The sequence below is a fragment of the Tiliqua scincoides genome, chromosome 5 (genome assembly GCF_035046505.1).
Source record: "Tiliqua scincoides isolate rTilSci1 chromosome 5, rTilSci1.hap2, whole genome shotgun sequence".
NCBI lineage: Eukaryota > Metazoa > Chordata > Lepidosauria > Squamata > Scincidae > Tiliqua > Tiliqua scincoides.
In genome coordinates, this window is record NC_089825.1 from 17,072,063 (window position 1) to 17,084,139 (window position 12,077).

Sequence of the window (12,077 nt, forward strand, 5' to 3'; positions counted from 1 at the left end):
TGGGCCACATTACACTGTTCCCACACTTGAGATTCCAGACAGTTATATCAATTACATAGGTTAACCCGTGATCTTCCTAAAGTGACTCTGTCCCTATCCCCCTTTTAACTAGCTGAGAGGTAGCCTGCTAGCATATAGTTCCTTGATGTATGGCATAAGCAAATTCATGTTTGCTCATATTAAAGGCACTTTTTTCTGAAAAACCATTATAGCCAAAAGCCATAGACAATTGGATCATGCTTGTTCCTGTAACATGTAATATAGTGTTTCTCAACCAGTGAGATACCACTGATACCACCAGTGATACTAGAGATGGTGTCTGATGGTACTTGCGGGCCCCTGGACATCTGCTGTCCTGCAGTGAGACTAAGAACGCAACACAAGAAAGTGGTAGGAGGCTCCAAAGCATGCTTTTCCATGCTCAAAAGAGCCCTCCTGTACACTCTGAGTCTCTTACTGGTTTTTGTGACATTGCATCTGGCCTCCCAACCCAAAAGTAACTGGGAATAATGTAACCACCAGTTACTTCTGGTGATACTTTGAATAGGTGGACCATGTGAAGTGGTAGGGTAGAGGACAAATGTTGAGCAACACTGATATAATATATGTATTATCAAGGCAAGCTACCTGTACGTTCAATTCTTTTCACAATTTCATGTCCATTTCCCACAAAATGCTGGACGAGTATGATCCACCATATAAACTTTTAGACCTCCAAAAGCACAGCTGAAAGCACAATACTTACCTGGAGATCCATCGGCAGAGTGGTCACTGCACCAGCCTTGAGTGCCAAAAACATGCCATAAGGCAGGTGCGCGACAACTCAGCTGTACTGGCTGGGAGGTCTGTGCTGCTCTGCCAATGCTGCATCCACCAGAGCATCCTGGTTCCTCCCCCTGCTCTGTCCCCACCATTCCCTACCTCTCCTGTGCCAAAACTACTTATCCCTCCACATGATGCTGAGCCTCAGCCCCAACAGGCAATGACCCTGCACTGGTGGCCCCTCCTCTCTGGGTGCTGCAGACATGCCTTGCTGCATATTTGCGACACACAGAACCAGCACTGAGGAAGTTCAGGACTGGGCCTCTAGTGTCCAGGATTTTATGTAGAGAATATAGGTAACAACGCTTCTCCAATAAAGCAACAAGTCAAGAATCCATTTTTGAATGCTGCTCAGGGGGCTTAAATTGGTTATTTTGCACTGAATTCAGACTAATTATCTTACTTTAGAAACTTGTATATCATTGAAATTGCATTTACAGGTCCAACCTTGTTATACACAGATTTGACTCAACATGAATGGCCACTGTAAATGAGAAGGAACGTGCTGATCCCTGAAGGAGAAAAATGCATCCCTTTAAAATCACAATTTAAAAAGCTGCTTTTCTTACTGTTGTAGAGAGAAAGTCATGCAAGCGATCATTTCACTCTTCAAATGAGCCAGGCAAAGACAGGGATTCCTTTGCATTCCTAATTGCTGACTGCCTCTCTACAACAGTAGGAAAAGCTGTTTTAAACCACAGTTGTAAAGGGACACACTTTTAAACTTTTTAAAACTGCTTTAATTTAACACATTTTATGGTATCAGCAGGGAGTCCCAGAATCAAACCCTTGTGGATGTTGAGACAAGACCTTATTCCATTAGAAGCAATGGAGGGGCAAGAAACCTGAAGCAGGTCTTTAAATCTATTTTTCCACTGTTTTTTTAATCCACCGAACAAAACCCCAGTGGATAGTGAGGGACAGCCTGTACTTCTGTGACATTTACAGCAGATCCACATTTCATCTGCTGAAGAGTCCCACAAACATGTCAGGGTTATTCAATGAGAGATACAGGTCCAAGCAAGACTTTTGTCTATATTTTGTGCCTGTTAATGAGTTTTAAGGTTTTAGAAAGACAATAGTCTCCCTAAAATACAAGTAATGTCCCACATTAAGACAGAACTCTTGAGATGGGAGAAAAGATCCATTTAAATACAACACGTGGCAGTGCTGTACAGTCTGCTTTAAGAGCAAAATTAATTAAAAGCCATTTGCAGTTTGTTCCACAAGACACAGGCAGGTCTAAGCAGAGGTCCTGGTAATTGAATAAGGCCAGCTAATTTCCACAACAATTTCATGCAAATAAATTTATATCAACAGAGAGTAGTGTGTTGATGTGGTCAGAACATTGAACAAAAATGGGGGGGGGGGCACCCCAGTTCAAATCCCAACTCAGCCACAAAATTCACAGGGTAACTTTGGAACAGTTACCATCTTCCAGGTCACTTTACTTTGCTGGACTGTTGTAAAAATAAAATGAAGAGGAGAAAACTCAATTAGCATGTTGTCCTAAGCTCTTTAGAGGAAGAGCATAACAGAAATGGAACTAACAGCATCTTGTAGATCACTCTCTATAACCATTTCATTATGCCATAGAACAGGGGTCTCCAAACCCAGACCCAAAGGCCAAATGCAGCCTGCAGAGAGCTTCTGTCCGGCCTGGGGCCAGCCTCTGATCTCCTGAGAGCCTCTGGCCCATTTGACCAAACACAACCAGAGTTGTGGTTGTAGGGTGGGGAAATGGGGGTCCATTTAAGTATGTGTGCTCTATTTCTTGGGCTGTGTTGGTGCTTGGAGAAATCCTGGACATTTGAGCCCATTCATTCATTCATTCATTCACTTCAGTCATTCATCTAAGTTCCATCTCTAATGTATTTATTTAAATTTTATATTTAATTTTTTTTCTGGCCCTCGACACCATGCCAGATATTTGACGTGGCCCTTCGGCTGAAAAGTTTAGAGACCCCTGCCATAGAATATGGATGACTTTGCAAAGACTGGAGATTTCAGGAAAGCATTGTGGCAATGGCGTGCTCAGGAATAGCAGTGGAGTGCCTCAACAACAGAATGAACGAGTCTGGGGGCTTGGGGGCAGCAATAATCACCAAGTGACTGCTATTGCAGTCTCCTGTAGTACATCATTGACTCACACATGCAGTTTTTCTAGAATTGCTCCTCTATAAATTTTACATTTATATTTCACCTTTGCTAACTTGAATTCCCAGGTGGTCTCCCATCCCAGTACTGACCCAACCCAAACCTACCTACCTGCATCCCCTTAATGAAGCTATATCCTCAGACTATGGCCTTGGGACATAATTGCTTCTTGTATGATTAATATGGAGCAGCAGGCACCCTACTGCAGTTTGAAATGAGTAGCCTCTCTGTAGAAGCCTGGTGAGAGCAGAATCTTCCTTTAAGACTGAGGATGAACTAGAAAACTTCACAATCATTGCAAAGACAAAGTTGAATGGATTAGACTAAAGCCAGAATCTATTAAAAAGTATCACTCTTTAAGAAACACATACATAGTTTTAAATTTCTGCTGTGTTTGTTCATCACATAGTCTAAAAAGCAAAGCATTTGTGGACTTCATGTTCACCATTGGTTGCAAAGCAAGTTAAGGGCTGGAAGAACAGGTTCAAATCCCTGCTTAGCCACAAAGCTTCCTGGGTGACCTTGGGCCAGTCACCATCTCACAGCCTCGTCTACCTCACAGGGTTTTTGTGAAGACAAAAGGAGGGGGGAAACGCTGTGCACCAATCTGAGCTCCTTGGAGGATTGGTGGTAAAAAAGTGTGAAAAATAATAAATGAGGAATGGTCAGTGTTGAAGTCCTATCCTAGAATAAGGCTGATATGATCTCATTTTAAATGAACAATTATGATTTCAAAATGAAACTCCTGCCTTGGATAGACATTGTTCAGGAACAGAATTAAAAATGTTTATAAAGAATTCACATCTATGATAACTCTTCAAAGTGACTTTAAGAAAATCTACGTAATAAAACAAGACAGTACCTACCTTTTGGCAGCACTGCTAAAAGGTTGGCATCAATATCCTTAGTGCTGTTTGCAAGCTCCTCTTTGTCCTCAAATGAAAACTCTTTCTGAAAACTGAAACACACCACCATTTTGTTTAACAAAGCTATGGACGTTTTAGCTCCTGGTCAACTTTATTAAGATACATAAACAGTTTTGCTACTGGGAACACTGATATTATATCCAAGGCTACTTGAATAGCTTGTAACATTGGTTCAGTGAAGAGTTAGATCACTCTCAACACAATTGCAACAAGGAAAATCTGTGTATTGTGTATTATACTTTCTGGGTATGTATCTAGCTGCTAACTTTTATCCTGTTTACCCCATAAGATTAGGAAGAGCGTATGTGGTCTATACTAGGCTCACCCTCATAGTTCTTGTAATTCCTGTGTTTCTCAGTGAAAAAGTTAGTACCACATAAGATGGATATTAACTTTCTCAAAATATTTTTCTGTTTTTAAAAGAAGTTTTGCAACATTCCTGATCTTAGCCATTACTCTACAAGACATGTTTTGCAACTAAAATTCTCTAGTCACTTACCAAACCTTTAACTCAGTGGTTCTCAAACAGTTAGCACCGGGACCCATTTTTTAGAATGAGAATCTGTCAGGACCCACTGGAAGTGATGTCATGACTGGAAGTGACATCATCAAGCAGGAAAATTTTTTAACAATCCTAGGCTGCATTCCTACCCACGCTTATCCAGGAGTAAGTCCTATTTACTATCATTGTTAAAAGAATATATATAGTAGCTTGTTGAAAGTACAGGTCTATAACATTTCCCCAAATACAGTCACATTCCATGGGAGCATCAAGCCTAATATATTAAAAATAAAATATTGAAACGAATGGGGACCCACCTGAAATCGGCTTGTAACCCACCTAGTGGGTCCTGAACCACAGTTTGAGTAACACTGCTTTAGCTGAAGCCCTTTTCTTTCATTTCTATACAACTCCTTTCTACACTCTAAGCCAGGTGTGCCCAAACCCCGGCCAGGGGGCCACTTGCAGCCCTCAGGAACTCCCAATCTGGCCTGCAGGGAGCAACCAGTCTCCAGTTAGCCTCTGGCCCTATAGATACTTGCTGCAACCCATGCTGGCCCAACGCAACTACTCTCAGAGTGAGAGTGACCGTTCGACCTCTTTCATGAGCTATAGGCTGAGGACTCCCTCTACTGCTTGCTGTTTCATGTGTGTGATGCAGCAGTGACAGTAAAGGAAAGGCTGGCCTTGCTTTGTGCAAGGCCTTTTATAGGCCTTGAGCTATTGCAAGGCCTTCATTCGTTCATATAAGTTCCATCTCTAATATATTCCTTTATGTAAATTTATTCAAATTTGAAATGTAAATTAATTCTTTTTTTCTGGCCCCCGACTCAGTGAAAGAGAAATGATGTGGCCCTCCTGCCAAAATGTTTGGACAGCCCTGCTCTAAGCTCATGAAAATTTACAGAACTGTTCCTCATGCTGTTTTTGCACACAGACACACCCTAACAAAGATAGTTAGGCCTACAAAGGTACAGAGATGTCTGTGAGTACTTTTTACCTTTACAGAAGGATAGCTAGAGTTAACCAATCGACATTACAAAAACCTCTTAGCATATGCTCCAAACAACACCTGCACTGCACTATACAGTACTCAAGTTTGACATACTGCAATGCAAAAGGTTGGAAGCCAAATCTGATTTTAAAGTAGGCTTGTGTTGAATACCTGGGAAATTAATCCAAATTAGATTTGAAAAAGTTATGAGTGCTCCTGATTAAGAGGTTAATCCATTTATTTAAAACAAGTTGAGTATGATCCAAACTTGGAGATTGATCCAGATTAAATTTCTGTCAGATTTTCATTAAAAGTTCACGATGGTCTATTATATGAGCAGTGATGCCATCTAAAGACGTGATATGCCACTCATGAACACAGAAGAACATGCATTCCAGTTACAGCTGTGTTTGGAACTATCCTCCAATTTGTCCTTCAACAAATTTAACAGCATAGTATTTGCATTCATATTCTGTCCATCTCTTAGAGCAGTGGTTCCCAAACCTTTTAGCACTGGGACCCACTTTTTAAAACTACACTCTACCAGAACCCATCTAGGTTTATCAGACTTTACAAAAAGATCTAGAAAGCTTTTATTTATTTATAAAAATAACCAGGAAAAAGACCCTCAAACATTTAAATCCCTATATTTACACATGCTTGCAAACTGCAGGAGCTGAGTTCTTTGCAGGGTAATTAGTTACAGTATCTGATTTTTAACCTATTTCTGCCCGGCCCACAGCTGTACACATTTGGTCCCTGTTGCATATATGCAATGTTAGGTAGAAATGACTTAAACAACTTCAGGGCTTGAGGCATTTAGTTATCAGATCATTCCATCAACTTTTGGCGACCTACCAAAAATCAGTGACCCACAAGTGGGTCCCAACTCACTGTTTGGGAACCACTGTCTTAGAGGAACCTCCTTTGCTACAGGTCTAGACATTTTCAAGCTAATTTGAAACTCATCGTCTTCTATAAATAAAACTGAAAATCACACCTCAGAAGATCTGGCACTTTAAATTACAGTATCCTATTCTGAGGGTTATAAATAGATTTCTAATTCTTTTTTGACAACAGTCCATTTTGGAATGTCCACATTTTATGACTTGTTGTGCAGCCTGGGCTTCTAACAGGGCCAACATCTCGAACTTAATGACGTGAAGCAGTCCTATAAGATCTATGCTCTTCACTTTGCATTTTTTTTTCTGGCATGAGTAAGATATGCAATGATACAACTTTTCCTGAATTTCACCCCTGCAGATCCATTGTTAGATGTTTAACACTAGCACGACAGAAAAGCTACCAGTTTCCTCAGCTAAAATATATCTTAAGATTATAGTTTGTGAAAAAGATCATGAGAGCAGAGTGTCACAAGTTACAAATAATTATATTTGTTACTTTCAAGAAAGCCTACAAATAGCTCGATGGCCTTTGGCACTTGTAAGTTGCCTAAGACAGTGGTTCTTAAATCTCAGACATTTAGCATCGAGACCCACTTTTAGAATGAAAATCTGTCAGGACCCACCAGAAGTGATATCATGACCGGAAGTGACATCATCAAGCAAGAACATTTTTAACAATCCTAAGCTGCAATCCTACCCACACTTACCCAGGAGTAAGTTCCATTTACTAACATTGTTAAAAGCATATACATAGTAGCTTTTTAAAAGTACAGGTCTGCAACATTTGCCCAAATGAAGTCACATACCATGGTACATCAAGTATAATATATTAAAAATAAAATATTGAAATGAATGGAGACCCACCTGAAATTGCCTCACCACCCACTTAGTGGGTCCCGACCCACAGTTTGAGAAACACTGCTCTAAGAAACGGGCACTCTTATACAGCTAACTGATTTTAACTTTGACCCCTAACTCAGCTCCCATTCAATGGCTAACAATTTTGGGGAAAGGGAATGTTTTAAGATGAAAAGGATAGAAAGGACTGCTCTCCACTGCTGCAGAAACATGTAGTCTTTGAATAGCTGTTCTATTAACCCAATTACTATTCCCAACAGTCAGTAACATTGTTAACTTAAACCCATAGGGAACTACATTTTGTCATTTGGGCTCATCATATGCTATTTTTGCAGAAGCCATCACCTTGGATTTCTGCATGGAAAGTTAATAACACTGTGCAATTAAAAAGAAAAAAAAGATGACTAATATACCTCTTCTTTTCACTTCCCTATTTTTTATCATCATGGTGCATGTTTTTTCTTTTTTCTTTTTAATTCTTCTATCACTCTTCCTAAAAGTCAGCGTCATGGTTTGCATGACAAAGACCCCAGGATAAATCTATGGAAGTGTTTCTCAACCAGTGAATCTCGTACCACTGATGGTACTTGAGGTGAGGTCTGTTGATACTCACATGACCCCCAGACCCTTACTGCCTGGCAGCAAGACCAGCAATGAAATGCGACAAGCAGAGTAGGAGGTTGGCAGGCAGAGATCCAGCGTAAACTTTTGGCATGCTCGAAAGAGCCCTCCTGTATACCCTGAGCCTCTTAGCAGTATTTGTCATATTGTGTCAGTCCTACCAGTCTGAAAGTAACTGGTGAGAATATCATCGCGTTACTGCCGATGGTACTTCCAAAAGTGGACCAGGCAAAGTGGTATGGTGGGGGACAAATGAATGAAAAACACTGTACTATGGCATTCCAAGAGGATCACTCTTGGATAACAAAGTTGGAAAATAACTCTGCTTGAAACTTTGGAGAACGACTCCCAGTATAAAATTTTGGGCTCAATGGATCAATGCTTTGACTCTGTATAAGAAAGCTGATGAATCGGGAATAGCCAGAGCCCTCTGAGAGCATTGGTACTTCTTCTCCTGCTTTTAACTGGATGGCTTTCCACACAAAGGCACATAGAAACCTTATTCACTGCCCAGGCACTTTCCTTCAAGATCCAGAACTAACATCTTCTACTCTTGTCTTATGCAAAAAGTATAATTATGATATGCTTTTTTGTATATTGTATATAATTTGTATTTTGTATATTATTGTAAATAATTATGATTTATGTTGTTATTTTCTTAATTCCTATTAGGGCCCTACAGAAATGAGCATTGAAATACACAGATTTCACCCACAGCAGTTTCTGGGAGTTCTAAATGCCTATTCTATTATGTACAGTGCCATTACATTATGGCACTTCACTTTTTATGAAGAATGTGATCAAAACCCACAGCAGCATAGCAAACAAGGACGTGATCTACAACCTGTACTAGAATCTGAGTATAAAAAGTCTTCACAAAGTGTTTTCTCAGCACTGACGGAGACTGCAACATTCAATGTTCAAGGTGATGGACGGGAACTGACATTATAGATATCCTAGGACCAGAGGCATAGCTAGGTCAATTGACACCTGGGGTCCATAATTTTTGTCACCCCATATGACTTAATTAAATTAATTAATTATTAAATATATTGTTTCATTAATTCACTTTTTATACCACCCTTTCTCTAAGCAGCTCAGGGTGGTGTGCATGGTTCCTCCCCTTATTTTTTTCTCACAACAATCCTGTGAGGTAGGCAAGACAGAGATAGTAATAGTCATGACAAGGAATGAATAATAATAATGGCCAGAAAAATAAATGCAGTGAATACAAGTAATGGATGAAATTCTGCATCAAATGGTATATAACATGATGGTATTATTCCTAAAAGCCACGATTTCCAGAATTTTGGTCACTAGGGTGTCACTTCCTCCCCCCCCCCCCAATGTCTCATTGGCCTGTTTTGAGTTGAGGCAGTGGTTCTCAAACTTTTAACACTGGAACCCACTTTTTAGAAAGAAATGATATCATCGCTGGAAGTGTCATCATCAAATAAAGTAAAATAATTGTAAATAATTAAATAAAACAACAACAACAACAGATAAATAAAGGGAAGTCAGCACTATTCCACCAAGTGAATTTTCTCTATAGCCTGCTTGCAATAACACCCCCCCACACACACACACACAGATAAATCAGTGAGATTTTCAGCCCTCCCCAGTGCCCACCTTACCAGCTCAAGCCTCTGGTTTATTCTTTGGGGGGAAGCTGCCTTCTGGAGCATTTGTTGAGCTCTACTTTCATCGGATCGGGGCCATGCAGCTAGCCTTGCATTCCTCTTTGCCTGACTTGACCAGGAGCCAAGGCACATTTGCTCACTCACGAGTAAACGCGACCCTATGGCTTACTTTCGCTTTCTATAGGGCTCAATACATTCGCCTGCTTGGAGGGAGGGACTTACTTCTTGGGTGTTCTTTTGGGGCTGCTTTCATTGGATAGGAACCATTCTCATGTCATTGGATTCCTCTCAGCCTGCCCTTTCCGATCAACTATGGCATGTTCGCCTACTCACAAGTAAACACGCGATATGGCTCAGTTTCATTTTCCATAGGGTTAAATGCATTTTTTTTTGCTTCCGGTTTTTTGGCCCTAACTTTTGGTAGAAAGGAGATATTTCAACCTGGTTTTCTGCATTGCATTCCGCTGGAAATTCCACATCCAACGGTATATGACATAGTGGGGTTACTCCTAACCTTCGTGATGTTAGCGATGTTGGAGCATTTGTGGTGTTACAACCCCCCAAGGGTGGTATCCAGGGCAGACCGCCCCCCGCCCCCCAATAGCTATGTCACTACCTAGGACTACCTATGTTTGAGTTTTGTGGCAACAGGCTGAGGCTGCAATCCTACTCACACTTTTCAGGAAGTAAGGTCTGTTGAAACAATGGGGCTTACTTCTGAGTAGACATGCATAAGGCTGTGCTGTTAATCTTGTGGTACATCACACACTAACAGATTGATTGTTGAATCAACATTGAATGAGAAGTGTTATCCCTATCAGGCTGGAACGCACATGCACGCTTGCACACTAACAGTAGGTCCCACAAGGAGGTAAAAGTTGTCAGTAATATTCTACTTGAGCTTTGCAAATTGTGATATTTGAATGTTGACAGAAATATTGCAGGCCTCTTCTATCTCTGGCATTCCATAGTCTTTGGGTCTAATCGTTAACAGTTTTTCTGCTGACTGACAATGACACATTATGCTTCTCACAACATGGGCCCATGGAAGTTTATTTCATAGTAAATCTGTAAGACTTTAAGCTGCCACAAGTCAATTTATTGTTTTGCTATATAAATATGCCGACATTGAAGATGAAATCTAGTTCTTTGTTCTCACTTTCATCCATTCACTAACCAAGAACCGTTGTAAAACTTTACCTTAGTGTCCTCCTTTGGAGCAGTCGGGGAGTTTTATACCTGACCGAATTTCCTTTATCAAAATCTAGAACAGAAAAGAAATGCATCATGACAAATGTTTGAGAAAAGCATGCATTGCTTAAATAGCAGGAAGTTACGCTTTGAACTGAAGTAATGAGCTAATTAACTAATTATCAGTAAAATTCCCATGGGCCCTGCCTCTGCTGCCTCAGCCAGTACTAGGTTGGAAATCAGCAGGAAGACTGCTTCTAGGATGTGCAAGTACTTTCCTTTTCCTCTCTTGCACTCTGATGTTGTCAGGCAACCCTATTTCCCTTCCCCCTTTTTCCATTCAGAACATATGCATCAGAGAAAGTACAAAAGCAAAGCAAGTGGGTAAAAATTATCAAAAGTTTTCTTGTGGATGGAACTTCCCTGTGTTGCTGTTTGTGAATTGGCCTCTGGGCAGCAAGGTTTCAAAGCCACAAAGAAACTGGGGACACACACACACACACACACACACACACACACACACACAGATCTTTTATCAACTTCCTCCCTGTTGTACACCCAAGGATGATTAAAGAAAGAATGGGGAAGTCCCTCCAAAAATAGAGCTCCACTATATAGATCTGGAATGAACTTCTTTTGTGGCAGGAAAGATTGTGTTCACTACCCTTTTCAGCCCTGGTGATGAGAAACAAATTCATATTAGACTGTGCTGTAGCACAAATGAAGTCCTTTGTCTGCGGGTGTGCATAAGTGTAAAAAAGTCAAGCGTTTGCCTCTGACAAGAGAGTTGGAGACTTAGAGGAAGAGGAAAGCAATGTTTTAAATTGAATAGCTACTGGATGAGAATTGGAAAATCAGGATTACATTATATTGCACAGGGACTCACTTGTGAAGGATGAGTTAAGTCCTTCAGCTTAACTCAGAGTGAGGAAAAGGAGGCTGAACTTGCTCAGTGGAAAGTGAATGTGTTCAGAGGCCATTTCAGTATTATCTCCAATGAACTGAAACATGAATCACAAATGCAGAACTCTAGGGGTGGAAGAGTTGGGATTGTGCTTTGGAGAGCTGCAAGAACATGGGCATGTTTTGGAGATTTCTGAAAGGATGCCAGTGAAGGCAAGGGTGTTCAGGAACAGATTGATTCTTGGCTAGTAAGCCTAGAGGATATTTGTGGACACCTGGCTCTAGGTTTTAATAAAAAAAAACTTCTCAAGGAACTCCTTTTTCCTTCCGCTGCCTATAGAGTTCCCATTCAGAGATAGAGTGAGAAAACTGTGGTTATTAGTTGTAGGCCTTCCAGAAGAAGCTGGCCATTCTAACTTGTTCCACCAGATATCTTGTGAACCCCAAAGCAGGGGTCCCAAACCAGTTTGAAAGCATAGTGTCACTCAAAGCCATGTTCATGTTATATTGTTTGGTTGTTTAGTACACTAATGGGAATATCCAGTTTCCTTGCACCTA

The 12,077-nt window shown here is 40.7% G+C and overlaps 1 protein-coding gene across 9 annotated transcripts in view; it reads right to left on the minus strand.

Moving 5' to 3' along the window:
* The window catches only part of SVIL (supervillin), a 109,405-nt gene that overhangs the window by 71,805 nt on the left and 25,523 nt on the right, over positions 1–12,077 (minus strand). For all 9 annotated transcript variants that reach the window (XM_066628021.1, XM_066628025.1, XM_066628027.1 and 6 more), the window contains exons 2-3: positions 10,626–10,689; positions 3,846–3,937 (exon numbers count right to left, since the gene is read on the minus strand). In XM_066628021.1, coding sequence (XP_066484118.1) covers positions 3,846–3,937; positions 10,626–10,689 — 156 coding nt within the window. The remainder of the gene's footprint in view (positions 1–3,845; positions 3,938–10,625; positions 10,690–12,077) is intronic.